We start from the raw sequence: 14,001 nt of genomic DNA, 5'->3' as shown, positions 1-14,001 counted from the left end.
TGCCACAAGGAGACTTTCTAGAATCCTATCAATCCCTGAATACTATGGAAAAATATTTTATATACATTATAAATATAATAGGTCATAGTAACAGCAAGGAAGATCATTTCTTCTCATGCACAAACAGAAAAGGCACTTTTTAAACGTAGAGATGACATGAAACGGGAAGCAAATGTATTGGGAGCTGAATCCAGAGTCAGAAAGATTTCAGCAGGGGGGGATGACTTGCTGAAAGAAATAGAATGGAATTTGAAGAATAAGTGTATAGTCCTGAATTCCAGTTTAAAACAATCATGTATTCAAGCTCAGTGTTGGAGATACCTGCCTTAGTTCATGCTAGCAGGTAGGAATGGGGTTAGGGTTTTAATCAGATTTTATTTGACTGGGAAAAGTCATTGTCACCTGAGTTCAAAGGAGTTATTTGCTCTCAGGTGTGTTAATAGCAGTCTTCTGTCCACACTGAGCAGCGGGCCCCAAGCCCTCTGCCTAAGGGGCCCCCTGCCTATGAGCCTCTGCCTATGAGCACTGGCAGCCCGTGGGCCAAATGCATCGTATTGTGTTTGACTAATGTATTGATTTTGAAAAATTTGAAGTGGAATCCCTTTGGGTGAGGCGTGCTCTCTCCAGTCTTCAACATCTATGGGACTTTCCTGATTCCAGAGGCTTTGGTGTTTGTGGATGGTTCTCCCTTCCCACCCTACATAGAAACACACTTCTGGGGCACTGAATCCATCTACGCCGACACTTTGAGAAGGACTTAACAAAGGGAAGGGGATCAAGAAGAGGATACTCTGGGTGGTAAAGGGATCAAGGCACCAGTTCACATGGTGACAGTTGAGAGAATCACAGCTCTGTAGCGTGGAGAGCTGTCTTCAAATACCTTCATCAACTCTCACTTCCCCACTATCTCTGCAATATGATTGTAAGGAAGGCAGGCACAGCCTCTTTTTTTCTGGCAAACACATTCTAAAGGTCAGAAAGGCAGATGCTCTCTGGTTTTTGCGTTTCTCTCCAGTTTTTGTGTGTTTGACTCTGGATTAGCTCTTCAAGACATTCCCCCCACCCCAAATATGCTAAAAATCACTTGAAGGATGTAGAGACAAGGTGTGATAGGTTAGAGGGAGCAGAACTGCCACCCATCTCCCCAAACTATGCAGAGCAGACAGGCAATTCTTTCTGAACTGCTTGCAGCCAGAACTAAATATGAAACCCCACAGCTACTGTGACCCCAGGGATGTGGACATTTCAGTCGTCCTGGCAGACACTCTTCCCTTCCAGGAACTGTCTGTTGGGGTGAGTGAGCGTTGAGTCAGCCCCAGGCCTTCCCCACACCCTATCAGATGGAGTGGGCTGAGCTGACAGCTTACCTGACTCCCTGCCTGGGACCCCCAGAACCAACCGCTAGAGCAACAGGGGCAGAGGATGGAGTTTTCAGCCCTGACAGCCAGTTAATCTTATCTGGAGGCTTTAAAAAATGCTGATACATGGACCCCACCCTCCAGAGGTAATTTTTAAAAAACAGCTTTGTAGATTTCACGGACCATATGGTTCACCCATCTAGAGTATACAATCCAATAGTTTTTAGTATATTCATAGTTGTGTGACCATTACCACAGTTTTAGGACATTTTCAGCAGTCACTCTCCACGTCCTCCAAATCCCCTAATCATAGGCAACCAACCCACTAATCTTTTTGTTCCTGTATAATTCACCCATTCTGGGTATTTCATATAAATGGGGTCAAGCAATATATGGTCTTTTGTGAATGGCTTCTCTTTCACTTAGCATAATGTTTTCCAGGTTTTATGAATCAGTCCTTCACTCCTTTTTATTGCCAAATAATATTCCATTGTGTGAAGGTAGTGTATTTTATTTATCCATTCATCGGCTGATGGACATTTGGGTTGATTCTACTTTTTGGCTCTTATGAATAATTCTGTTAAACAACAATGTATACAAGTTTTTGTATGGACATCTGTTTTTATTTTTCTTGGGCGTATACCTAGGAGTGGGATTTCTGGGTCACATGGTAACTTTATGTCTAACCTTTTGTGGAACTGCCAGGCATTTTCCAAAGCAGCTGCACCATTTTGCAGAGATATTTCACGGAAACTCCCCGTGGTGATTCTAGATGGGATTCTGATGTGCTACCAGTATGGACGAGAATCTTCACTCTGCTCAACTAGGAGTAAAATAACTGCAGAGCAGATACCAGCATTGTACCTAAAGGCGAGAATACTTTTAGGGCAGAACGTCCACCCCTTCCAGGTTGTCCTTTCCAACATTCCACATCTTCCAAGCTATCACTAATATTCCAATTACCCTGAGCACCGACTAGGGGACTAGTCAGTCTAATGTTGCAGGACTATGATCCACTGCTCACTTGTGGCACAGGGTGGCTACAAAGAGTTCAGTTCATCTGGGAAACTGATCTGTAGGTTAAGCTGAGTGGGCCGTAGATGTGTAATCCCTGCTTCTGAGGACGTGACATCTCTTCTTGTAAGTGTCATCACTTTTTTGGTGCTATCTGGTAAAAACTGAGTCATGAGGTGCTGGCTGACAAAAATCCAGTGCACTTAACATGAAATTTGAGGCATTCTGCTCATTCCTGAGATATTTGCAGCTGTCCGCTCTGCCATTTAGATAGCAAACAACTTGCTGGGGATGAAGTCCTGCCACTGTGGCTTTTCCTGGCTTGTCTGAGTGAGGCATAGACCCAGCCGGTGCACCTCCGAGAGTCTGAGGAAGAGAGAGGGCCATGCAGAGGTGACCTGAGCACCGAGCTGCCTCGCCCTCCTCAGAGTAGCTCCATGGAGGGAGGCAAAAGCCAACTATTTTTGTCCTGTGAGCTCTCAAAAAAACATTCCCTCCTGACTGCAGAGGAGCATTTCCAAATGGCGGCTGTGAACCAACCTGAGACTTGTTCTCGTTCTCCCTTCTCTGTGTTTGTAGCCATGGCACAGGGTACGAGAGCGACAACCACACAACACCCATCCTCTGCGGTGCCCAGTACCGGATACACACCCACGGCGTCTTCAGAGGCATCCAGGTGAGTACTCAGAGGTGCCCCAGCTGGAAGCGGGCCTCACTGCCTCTTTTCCTGGTCCAGGGCCTTGCTGGGGGACCTTTGGCCCTGGCAAGTCTATTCTTAATTAATTATAAGCTCCTCTGACACCAGGGACCCCCCCTCTCCCACTGGGTAGGGTAAGTCAGCTTCTTCCCTCCCAGAGATGCCGCCTCCTGCCTAACTCAGACCAACATGCTACCTGCAGAATGCTGCCATTTCCCCCTTGACTGCTCAATTTGCCTTCTCTAGGGTGGGCTGCGGGCGTAGCTCTTGTATTTGGGCTAATTGGGCTTGAATTAACCTCCCTGACCCTTGACTTCTAAGAAGATTTGGCCTGCATTATAAAGTGCCCAAAGGTAGACTCTGTCATGCCAAGGGTGGTTGATAACAATAACAGTACTAACTGTGCCACCTATGGCTGGGCATTTTCTATATGCCAGACATTGTGCTAAGTTTTATACAGAGACTTTAAAAAAAAAAAATGGACTTTAGTTTTTAGAGAAGTTTTAGGTTTACAGAAAAATTGCACAGAATACAGAGAGTTTCCGTACCCCCCGCTTCCCACCACCCTCACATAGTTTCCCCTGTTATTAGTGTTTTGTGTTGGTGTGGTACCTTTGTTACAATCAATGAGCCAGTATTGATATGTTATTGTTAACCAAAGTTTGGGGTTCACTTTGTGTTGTACAGTTCTGTGGGTTTTGAGAAATACATATGTAATGCCCTGTGTCTATTATTACAGTATCACCCAGAATTGTTTCGCTGCCCTGAAATTGCCCTGTGCTCCACCTATTCACCCCTTCCCCTCTCCTCTTCCCCTCAGCACCCCTGATCTTTTTTCAGAATGTCATGTAGTTGGAATCATGCTCTGTGTAGCCTTTTCAGACTGACTTCTTTCACTTAGCACTATGCATTTAAGGTTTCTACATGTCCAAATGCAGCCCATTTCCCTTCATTTCATCCTGTGTACACCCGTATGAGGTAGGTGCTGCTATTAATATTATCTCCATTTTATGGATTGGGAAACCGAAGCCCAGAGAAGAGGAAGAAGTAATTTGTTTAAAATCACATAGCTAGTAAGTGGCGGAACTGAGACTTATAACGCAGGTCTTGTCTGACTCCAGAACCCCTGTTTTTAACCACCATGTCATACTGCTTGTTAGGGAGACAGAGGGCTGGGGGAGGGGGAAGTCTCCGAGGAGAGTGAAGAAAGTAAAGTAGAAAGGTAAAAGTTTCAGAGAATTCAGTAAATACCCCCTTCGGTCTACCACCTCCGCAGAGCCACTTTTGGGTGGTCAGAACCACATGCAGTTACCAAGGGTTTGCATTTGTGACTTATAAACGGGACTCCGTGACTGGCTGCGCCGTAACAGCTGTGATACTTGCACCAGCATAGTTGGTGACCTAGAAATAAGTTGTGTGTGGGCCAGGCCCCATGTGATATGTGGGGAAGGCAGCTCTGAGATGTTCTGATTGATGTTCCCAGAAATGTCATGAAGATGGAACAGTGTGCTCCTCATCCCAAGCCTCCCAGTGGTGAGAAATAAAGGCAAAAGGGTTACAGAAATACGGAAATCTGACGGAGGTTCAGGAGGAGTCATCCAATCTCTCCCCCAACAAATACCATTAGAATCCTTCACCAGGACCCTGACTGACATTAACAACTCAGTTTTATATCTTCTTCCTGTGCACTGCATGTAGGATGAATTAAGGGAAATGAAAAGTGATTCCTTTGTCTTCTCTCCCACTAAGCCCAGTTTGACAGACCCACTGCCATGACCTCTAATAAACTCCAACTCAGACAGGTGTTGATTATACCAAACAGCTGGCTTGACATTTAATTTTATGCCACCGTGTTCCCCGAGACACCATGGCCTATCAATACCAGCCTTGTATGTCACTACAGCACTTTTTCCTCCAGAAAAGAAAGTGACCTCTCAGTGCAAGGCAGTGTGGATAGGGACTAGAACATAAGCATGGGCAGAGGTTGTACTGGCTACACCATGGGCTTCTGGTGGAGTTGGCTTCCCTTCACAGAGAGGACCCCCAAATGCAGGAGGAGCTCCTTCTTCCTTGTCATTTACTTACATATGGACGGTCTGGTCAGTTTGGGGCTTGTGCAGTATCCCACGTTTTGCTCTAATAAGGACTTCCCCGCCCATTGCAAACTCGGCCCAAGGTCATGTGGTTGTGTCTTCGAGTGGGGGGGGATGGATAGACTCTGGGACTTTGGACTTCCAGACCTCACTGCCTCAAGTGGAGAAGCTGAGAGGCAAGACGGATTGGGAGCTCTTCCACTCACTAGCATTTCTTTTCCAGAGGCCCTGGGTCAGCGACTTCAAATAGACTCCATTTCAAGTACCAGTTCTGGTTGATCAGTAGCGATGATGTGAGAGCATGGCATTGTAGAATGTCCTGATCTATCATCCATTAGTGATGTCTGCCATGGGCATCTGGGGTGTGGATGGGAGTGTTTTTAGGTCTGTACCTGCCATCTGTTCTTTGGGTATATTCCAATGCTCACTTTCGCTCAGGATCAACATGAATGTTCACACGTGGCTTAAATCTTCCAATTCCTCTTGTGCTCTGCTTGCAGGATGTGCGGCGTGTGCCTGGAGTAGCGCCAACTCTTGTCCGGTCGGCATCTGAGACCAGTGAGAAACGCCCGTTCATGTGTGCTTACCCAGGCTGCAATAAGAGATATTTCAAGCTGTCCCACTTACAGATGCACAGCAGGAAGCACACTGGTAAGTGTGCCCACTGCCCTGCCGCGGGCAAGGGTGGTTCAAGCACTCCTTCTCGGGGCTCTCTGGTTGCTAAGGACACTGGTGATTTCTGGGATGGAAAGAAGGCCCTGCCATGAAAGTTCTGGCTGGGTGGTGGGAGACGGCTGCAGAGCCATTTTGCATCCTGATTGTTCATCCTTCATTAAAGAGGTCAGTAAATTGTCTTCAAGAAGGAGAGATCAGAATGGTAGAAAGAAAATACTATAGAATCAGAGACCTGTGTTTGAATCATGTAACTGTTAGAATACTATTAGTACCTCTAAAGAGAGAGGAGCTAGCCTGGGAATATGGCAATCAGATGGTTTTGAGAGGTTGCTGAGCAAGGTCATTGTCACACTCAAAAGAGATGGTCCAAGGAAAAACTTAATTGCTTGGCTTAGTAAATAACCAACAAGGCAGGAATGGGAAAATGGATTGTAGGTTTAATCTTTGTCATCACTCTTTAAAAAAAATAAGAGAGAGATGGTGATTTTTGAAAATATGTCAGTGAAACTGAATTTCCCCCCAGGTCAAGGACTCTGCTTCTGGGAAAGAGAGAATTGCCTTGTCGGGTTCTTGGCCACCTTGCATGTGAACAGCCCTTTAACAAATGTCTGCTCTTGGCCGTGTGGGCGCTAGGTGGGAGTGTGACTGGGTCTCCCCTACAGGGAACAGTTCGAAGCCCAGGCTTTCTTACAGAGGAGCTGGTGCTGTTCTTTCCATAACCGAAGGACAGCTTTATGGTTATGATCATTATTACGATTTTATCATCACTGCTCACTTTGCTGCTGGGAAGCTGGAGAAGAAAGTGAGGTGCACTCAGATCTCTTTAGGCCACTGGACTTTGCTGCTTCGTTGTGTCTGGAGGATGCAATTCTGGCATAATGCCGAGTTTGCGCTCAGTGGATCACAGACTTTGTGGCTAAAGATGAGAGAACCAGTGGTGTGTTCTATTTTTACATATTTTCTCACATGGGATCATTTGAAAAGTGTCTGTCAAGATTATAAGGAAAATGATAAAGTAAGTAAAATTGTGCCTGGAAAAATGCAAGGGAGCACATGGCAGGCAATATGGTTGTAAAAGCTTTTTAATGGGCAAGAGGCACTTAGAACACAGTGCAGTTAGACAGCCATGTGAGGGGAAGGCAGTGAACAGGACAGCCAACCCCCCAGACCTGCTGGAAGCTCTTCCTTGCCGAAGACAAGGAGGGCAGGTTGGTATTTAATAATCCTACAGCCTCTACTTGAAAGAATGCAATATTTTCTTATTTATTATAACTGCACGGACTATTATACTTTTTACATGCTGGGCTCTCTCTATATACTATTTCATTTAATCCACACACACAAAGCAATTACCAAGAGAGTAGGATATAGTGGAAGCAGGACTCAAACTCCTGCCTTTTAACTGCAAGTCACAGTCCCCCCTACTCAGAGACATTTAAAGGTCTGCTTTGGTGTGAGGATATATGCAAATGAAAAGGGACTAAGAGAGTGTATGATCACCTACTGAATCAGAGACCAGAGGAACTGAGGAGTTCAGAGGGCATTGGTTTGAGCTCGGGTCATCTGAGGAGGTTTCTTGGAGGAGGAAGGGCTTAGGTTAACCATCAGAGGCTGGTAATGTTAGGCAGAGAAAGTAAAGAATGGGCAGACGCTCAAAGGCAGGGGAAAGAAATCAGACTGAAGAGGGGTGTTGTCGTCTCCAGGTTGCAGAGGTGAAGTGTAAGACACTGGGCGGGATATAAATATGAAGTTAAGGAAAGGCTCCTGCCCTCCGGGTTTTCCAGCCCGTGGAAGAATGTAGACCTGGACATGGCTCACCACATTAGATGAGTGTTACAGAATGTTCTGGAATACATTCTGTAATGAGGGAAGGAAGGGCTTTAAATCTGAAGATGCAGCTTCCAAGCAGGCATTGCAGAGGAAGTGGCATTTGTGAGGGACATATGGTGGGCTTTTTGGTTGGAGGTAGAGACAAAGGGCATTTCATGTGAGCAGAGTACAAGGAAGGCTTTGGGAAGAATGGTGAGCTCTGGGGTAAGATCTGGGAATGTAGATCGATCGGGGAAGTATCAGGAGTTTTAAGGCTGGGAAGGGAACTGGGCTCTGCCCTGCGACAGCAAGACCCGACTGATCGTGGAATGGCTTGCTGTCTGTCCCCGAATGCCGGTGACTCGGGAGTCTCCTAAGAAGGTGGGCAGGTCCGCAGCTGGCTCAGGGCACTCATGGGGCTCACAGCCTACTATTTGGCTGAACTCCTAGCAAGGATGGGGTGTGGCTTCTCCACTCTGTGGCAGGAGGTTGTGTAATTGCTCTTGTATGAACGACACCGAAAACTATCTAAGTGCTTTGGCTTCTGGTTTAACTTCAGTGCCTCAGAACCGTGGAGTCATTTATGCTTGACTCCAGAATGAGAAGCCAGTGGCAGAGAACACCAAATCTTTGGGCCATAAAACACTTATTTTATGGGGTTGGCCTCAAGGCACAAAAATCCCAGAATCCTGCCTCAGACTCAGCCTTAGGAGTTACAGATTTTGGTTTTTATTTGCCTAAATACTCCCTGCTAATATTTTTTGAGCATTTCCTCCATGTGAGACACAGAGCTGGCCCTTTACACGATGGTGTGGTCTGATCTGTCCATATCCTTTGAAGCTGTCAGATTACTGGACCCATTGCACAATGGGGAAACCGCGCCTCACCCAGCATTTTAAGTGGCGGAGCTGGATGTGACCCTGAAGTCTGACTTCGGCACCTGAACCCTCATTTATTCCCAAGTCACAGGTTAGGGACCATCTACTCTAACAGGCGTCACCAAAGTACCTTCGGCTTTTTGGGGTCCCTTCAGTCCCAGTAGGAGAGGTGGCCTTTAATGAGATCCCCATTTCCAGTATCATTTTCAAATAGAACATGTGTCTTCCCCAAGGTGAGAAACCGTACCAGTGTGACTTCAAGGACTGTGAGCGAAGGTTTTCTCGTTCAGACCAGCTCAAAAGACACCAAAGGAGACACACAGGTTTGTAGGTTCACTTCTCACTGCTGCCAGTCACGTTCCCTTGGGGTAGGGTTGATTTCCTCATTCTCTTTGTTGTGGAATATGGATGAGAGGGTCAGACATGTGTTTGGTTTTTCCAATAATTTTTCTCCTCTAATCTCTGGGAATTTTCCTTCTTTTAAAAAAAAGAGAGAAAGAAAGGAATGAAAAGGAAACATCCCACATTTCTCCTGCAAACCACAGAGCAATGTGGTCCCACTAGCAACGGGCTGATGATACGCTGAGTATCGGCAAAGGCCAAGGGTGGCGGAGGGCGGAATCCGATCTGTAGGGTGTGATTCAGTTTTTCTGTCTCTTACGCAGCTGAGACCTTCCAGCTGGTGAGAAGCTGGGCTGCTGTGGTTAAGGCATGGTTGTTCCCAAGACAGAAGCAGGTCCTTGAAGCTTACTGTGCATAATCAGGTGGTTCCTGCTGGCCTGGGGTGTTGGGGAAATCCAAGGGCGAGGCAGATGTTGGTGAGACAGATGTTGCCAGCGTGGCTGGAAATGCCGGGCTCCTCCAGCCGCCAGGAGCTAGCCTTGTGGGGCTCGCTGGGCCCCACATTATTAGGGCCGAGGCTAGACCTTCTCTGTCCGTTTAGGTGTGAAACCATTCCAGTGTAAAACTTGTCAGCGAAAGTTCTCCCGGTCCGACCACCTGAAGACCCACACCAGGACTCATACAGGTAAAACAAGTGCGTAAACTTTTCTTCACATTTATTTTTCATTATTTTTTTAAAACGACTGTTGAATGAAGTTGTCTGTGATGAGAGAGATGGGAAAAGGCTAGTGTGAAAGTTCCAAGGTTTAGACTCGGTTGAGAGAAAGAACAGTACCTGGGCATCTCTAAATAATAAATAACATTTTTAAATAAGGGGAGGTGGGAAATACAGGAGAGGGATGTGAAAAGAATGCCCTGAGTGCCCAGACTGAAAACCAAGAGACAAACTAGGTCCCTACTGTTTCCAGTGTGTTACATCACATTCTTGTCACCCTGTTTGACGTGATAATCAGCCTCACAGACAAACAGCAGAAATTCTAGCACGCCAGCTGTTTATTCTTCTGAGAGCTCCTGTTTCACCACACTATTTTCAGAGAGCGGAGTCCTTGCTCTGCTGAAAGTTAGTGCCCCAGGGGCGGTCTTGGTTTCTGCCAGACTGAGGTCAGATGTGGAGATCATTCCTTCGTGCTCGTATAGAGGGGACAACAGCACACGGATCTGGCCGCTGAAGGTTTTTGCTTTTCCACGAGGCTGGTGTGACTCACTGAAAACAGCACCGCCTTTGTTGCATATTTTCTACCTTGGGAAGGAGGGCCGATGCTTAGGTTATCTCACTTCATCTTCACAACATCCTTGTAAAGAAGAGTGAGGTAGGCAGGCTTTATCTCCATTTTATTGGTGAGGAAACTGAGGCTTCCTAGTGATTAAATGACTTGTCTGAAGTCACAAAGGTAGTAAGCAGCAAAGCCAGCTCCATCTGCTCCCAGCTCGCCTTGTCCCATTGCCTCCTGCACTGGAGAAAGAGCCTGGGTTCACTCAGCGCTCAGGGAGGGTAGAGCGTCAGGAAGACAATCCAGGTCAGCAAGGCTGGGGACCACTGAGGACTGAGAGGAGAAAGGGTGACGAGATTCGTCCATCAGGAGCTGGCCTTTGACAGCACCGTGGGAGGTGGGGTGGGGAACAGAAGCCAGACCAGAAGAGCAGAGGAACTGTGAGTGGGCAGTGAAGGCAAGGGTGACATCGCAAGACCCTGGGCAGTCCCAGATCTCAGCCCAAACAGGCCGCGCTTAAAGACAGAGCCAAGGCACCTGTGCCCCAGAATTGGTGAGATGGGCATCTTGTGCCTCTCCCAAAGGTGCTTTTGATGTCGCGTCTTGGACTTAGTCCTGAGCTCACAATTGGTAGCAAAGAGTTATGGTCCTGTGTTCACCACCCCTCCATCCCTCCAAGTACATGTGAAGTGACCTGTGTCACCAGCAGACTGTTGAACACTATATTTGGCCCCCACTCTGACCTTGGGACACCAGCCCTCCTGGGACATTTTTCAGTTCTTGTCCCAACCAGTAGTTCTCAGAGGAAGCAAAGCGGGACCAGCAATATCCCAAGGGGAACCATCAGGTGGCAGAGAGGATTGGTTCCTGCGGCATTTCCTTTAGGGTAAAGCCACAGCTGTATTTGCATTATGGCCAGGCCTGGGAGCTGTGATAGAGAAATAGCACAGGCTTTAGAATTAGACAAATCTGGATTTGGGTCCCGCCTGGGTCTGCCCTTCCCAGATGTCCAACCTCATCTGTAGAGGCGGATACTAATGCTTCCCTTACGGGGCTGTTGTAAGGAATACATGAGGTAATGTGTGTGTGTGTGTGTGTGTGTGTGTGTGTGTATGTATATGTATTGTACAAGGCTTGGCATTTTAAGCATTGAACAGATGTTAATTACTGTCCCTAATGAGAATTAGGCTTGGAAAGAACTTCTCGGGTGCTCCTTAGATGAGGAAGCCTTGATCTTTTGGCAAGCTTGTTAAAAATCTCAGACCCATGCCTCAGCTAGAATCTTCCATATAACGGATTATGCTCTCGGTAACACTTTAGGATAAAAAAACAACATGCAAACTGGTATCAGTGATTTCTTGAAAAATATTCAGCCCATCCAGAATGTCTACGCAGATGGAGATGCTAAAGCTACAGTCACAGCTCTACTGCTAGACAGTGGTCCCTCAGGAATGCCCAGGGTGATGATCCGGAGGCTCCCGCAGCCCAGTGAAGCCCAGTTCCCTACTGAGACAGCAGAGGTGAAAAATGTACATGGTTCATAAAACACTCTATCAGCAGAGGTTGGGACAAATATTTTCCCCTTAATTAAATTGAATTGGCCAGACATTTCTACTAACTAGACTTAATTCCTTCTCTCCCATTTTCCAAGTCTTCTCACCTAAGATTACTTTGTCATTTTTACAACATTTCAATCCTCAAACCCCGCAGAGGTGCTGCCATTTCAAGGCTGCCTGAGAAGTGAGCCCAGTTGATTCACTTAGGGAGAGAACTGTGGGGACTCCGGAGTGGATGCGTTGTGGTGACTTAACACGGCCTTTGCTAGTTGAACTTGTGCCCAGTGTCTCCGCTGCAAGTGTCTCTGACTGGCGATTGTGTCAACAGGTGAAAAGCCCTTCAGCTGCCGGTGGCCCAGTTGTCAGAAAAAGTTTGCCCGGTCGGATGAATTAGTCCGTCATCACAACATGCACCAGAGAAACATGACCAAACTCCAGCTGGCGCTTTGAGGGGTCCCACCCAGGGACAGTTCCGTGTCCCAGGCAGGACAGCGTGTGAACTGCTTTCAAATTCCTCGTCACTCACCTCTCTAAGAAGGAAACTGCGGTTGATCTTCGTCCGACTTCCAAGACAAGACACCTGTGCGACTGGATCCTACCAGGTTTGCCCTGAGAAGTTGGTCTCTGCTTTGCTGACTTTTAGTTGACTCACAGGCCCTGGAGAAGCGGCTAGCAGCGTCTGGTTAGTTAAAAACCCATGGTCATTTGGTCAGGATTTTCCACTGTAAGAAGAGCCGTTGTTGATAATGTCCCCTCACCCTCCCGTTCTCCTTTTATGCTCGTTTTCACTAGGAATGGAGTTATTGTACCATTTTCCATCATGGAATATTTATAGGCCGGGGCATGTGTATGTGTCTGCTAATGTAAACTTTGTCATGGTTTCCATTTACTAATAGCAACAGCAAGAAATAAATCAGAGGGCAAGGCTTTGGGGGTGACTTGCGTCTAACATTCCGGAGGTCAGGCAGGCTGCTAACCTGGAAGGCAGGATGTAGTTCTACCAGACAACTTTCAAAGCTCATGTGTTTCAAGCAGCTTAAAAAAGAATCTGAACTAACCAGTACCTCTGTATAGAAATCTAAAAGAATGTTACCATTTAGTGAATTCAATGTTAACATTAGCACAATGCTCTTAAGAAACTGTGTTTGAAGATCTGAGATTTTATTTTTTGTGTTTTTGACTTTTTCTGAGTTATAATCGGATGTGTCTTCAGAGATGTACATATCTCCTCACACAAAGGAAGTGGAATTCATTCTCATCATTTGGGGTGTCCTTAGAGTGTACAGACCACGCTGGTTATGTGGCTTCAAGTTGTAAAAATTAAAGTGACTTTAAAAGAAAATAGGGGCTGGTCCAGGATCTCCAGTGATAAGACTGTTTGTTCTTAAGTAACTTAAGTAACTTTGGCTCTACAAGTATATGTGAAAAAAAATGAGACTTACTAGTGTGAGGAAATCCATTGTTTTAAAGGTGGTTGGGTGTATGTGTGTGTGTGTGTGTGCTGTGTTTTGTTTTTCTAAGGGAGGGAGTTTATTATTTACTGTTGCTTGAAATTATTGTGTAAATATATGTATCTGACAATGATTTGCTCTTTGACAACAACTAAAATTAGGAAATGTATAAATACTAGATGCATCACTGTTTGGGTGTTGATCTTGCAAGGTATTGGTGATAACACTAAAAATGTAACCTTCATTTTCACTTTGCTCTCAATTAAAGTCTGTTCAAAAGGAAAGTGGCATGATTCCATCAACTATATTGTGTTTAAATCTCATGGCCATTTGAGTCTCTTTTAAACAGGTAAGAAGATGCCACTGACATTGATGGCTGAGCCCATCCAGGCAATGACCGTGATTTATTTCTCTCTGTCAAACCTCAGGGTGGAATCATCTGTCCTAGAAGCAGCAGAAAGGGCCGTCTGCTCCTTGCATTATAAAGCGATTGTGCTCATGCTGTGGTCGGATGGGGTTTGTGGATAGTATTGCAGGAATTGTGCTTTAAGGTTTATTTATTTTGAGATAGGGTCCTGCTCTGCTGTCCAGGCTGGAGTGCAGTGGCATCATCATAGCTCACTGCAACCTCAAACTCCTGGGCTTAAGCGATCTTCCTGCCTCAGCCTCCCAAGTTGCTGGGACTTTAGGGTGAGCACCACCATGCCAGGCTAATTTTTCTATCTTTTGTAGAGATGGTATCTTGCTATGTTGCTCAGGCTGGTCTTGAACTCCTGGTCTCAAGCAATCCTCCCTCCTTGGCCTCCCAAAGTGCTAGGTGTGTAGGGTTTATTTTAATCGGGTTATCATTGCATCAT

At 46.3% G+C, this 14,001-nt stretch overlaps 1 protein-coding gene across 13 annotated transcripts in view; it reads left to right on the top strand.

Moving 5' to 3' along the window:
* Nucleotides 1-13,428, top strand: part of WT1 (WT1 transcription factor) — a 46,779-nt gene extending 33,351 nt beyond the window's left edge. For 4 of the 13 annotated variants that reach the window (XM_069469778.1, XM_069469775.1, XM_069469772.1 and 1 more), the window contains 5 exons: nt 2,952-3,048; nt 5,663-5,813; nt 8,758-8,847; nt 9,468-9,560; nt 12,022-13,428. In XM_069469778.1, the coding sequence (XP_069325879.1) occupies nt 2,952-3,048; nt 5,663-5,813; nt 8,758-8,847; nt 9,468-9,560; nt 12,022-12,143 (553 nt within the window). In that variant the 3' untranslated portion in view covers nt 12,144-13,428. Of the gene's footprint in view, nt 1-2,603; nt 2,844-2,951; nt 3,049-5,662; nt 5,814-8,757; nt 8,848-9,467; nt 9,561-12,021 lie in introns of those variants that run through there. The other 9 variants (XM_069469776.1, XM_069469773.1, XM_069469779.1 and 6 more) reach the window with 6 other exon arrangements.
* The last annotated feature ends 573 nt before the right edge of the window (nt 13,429-14,001 follow it).

Source organism: Eulemur rufifrons, chromosome 6 (assembly GCF_041146395.1).
Source record: "Eulemur rufifrons isolate Redbay chromosome 6, OSU_ERuf_1, whole genome shotgun sequence".
In the NCBI taxonomy this organism is placed as follows: domain Eukaryota; kingdom Metazoa; phylum Chordata; class Mammalia; order Primates; family Lemuridae; genus Eulemur; species Eulemur rufifrons.
The sequence above is the reverse complement of the archived record's forward strand: the minus strand, read 5'-3'. Positions and strand labels throughout refer to the sequence as shown.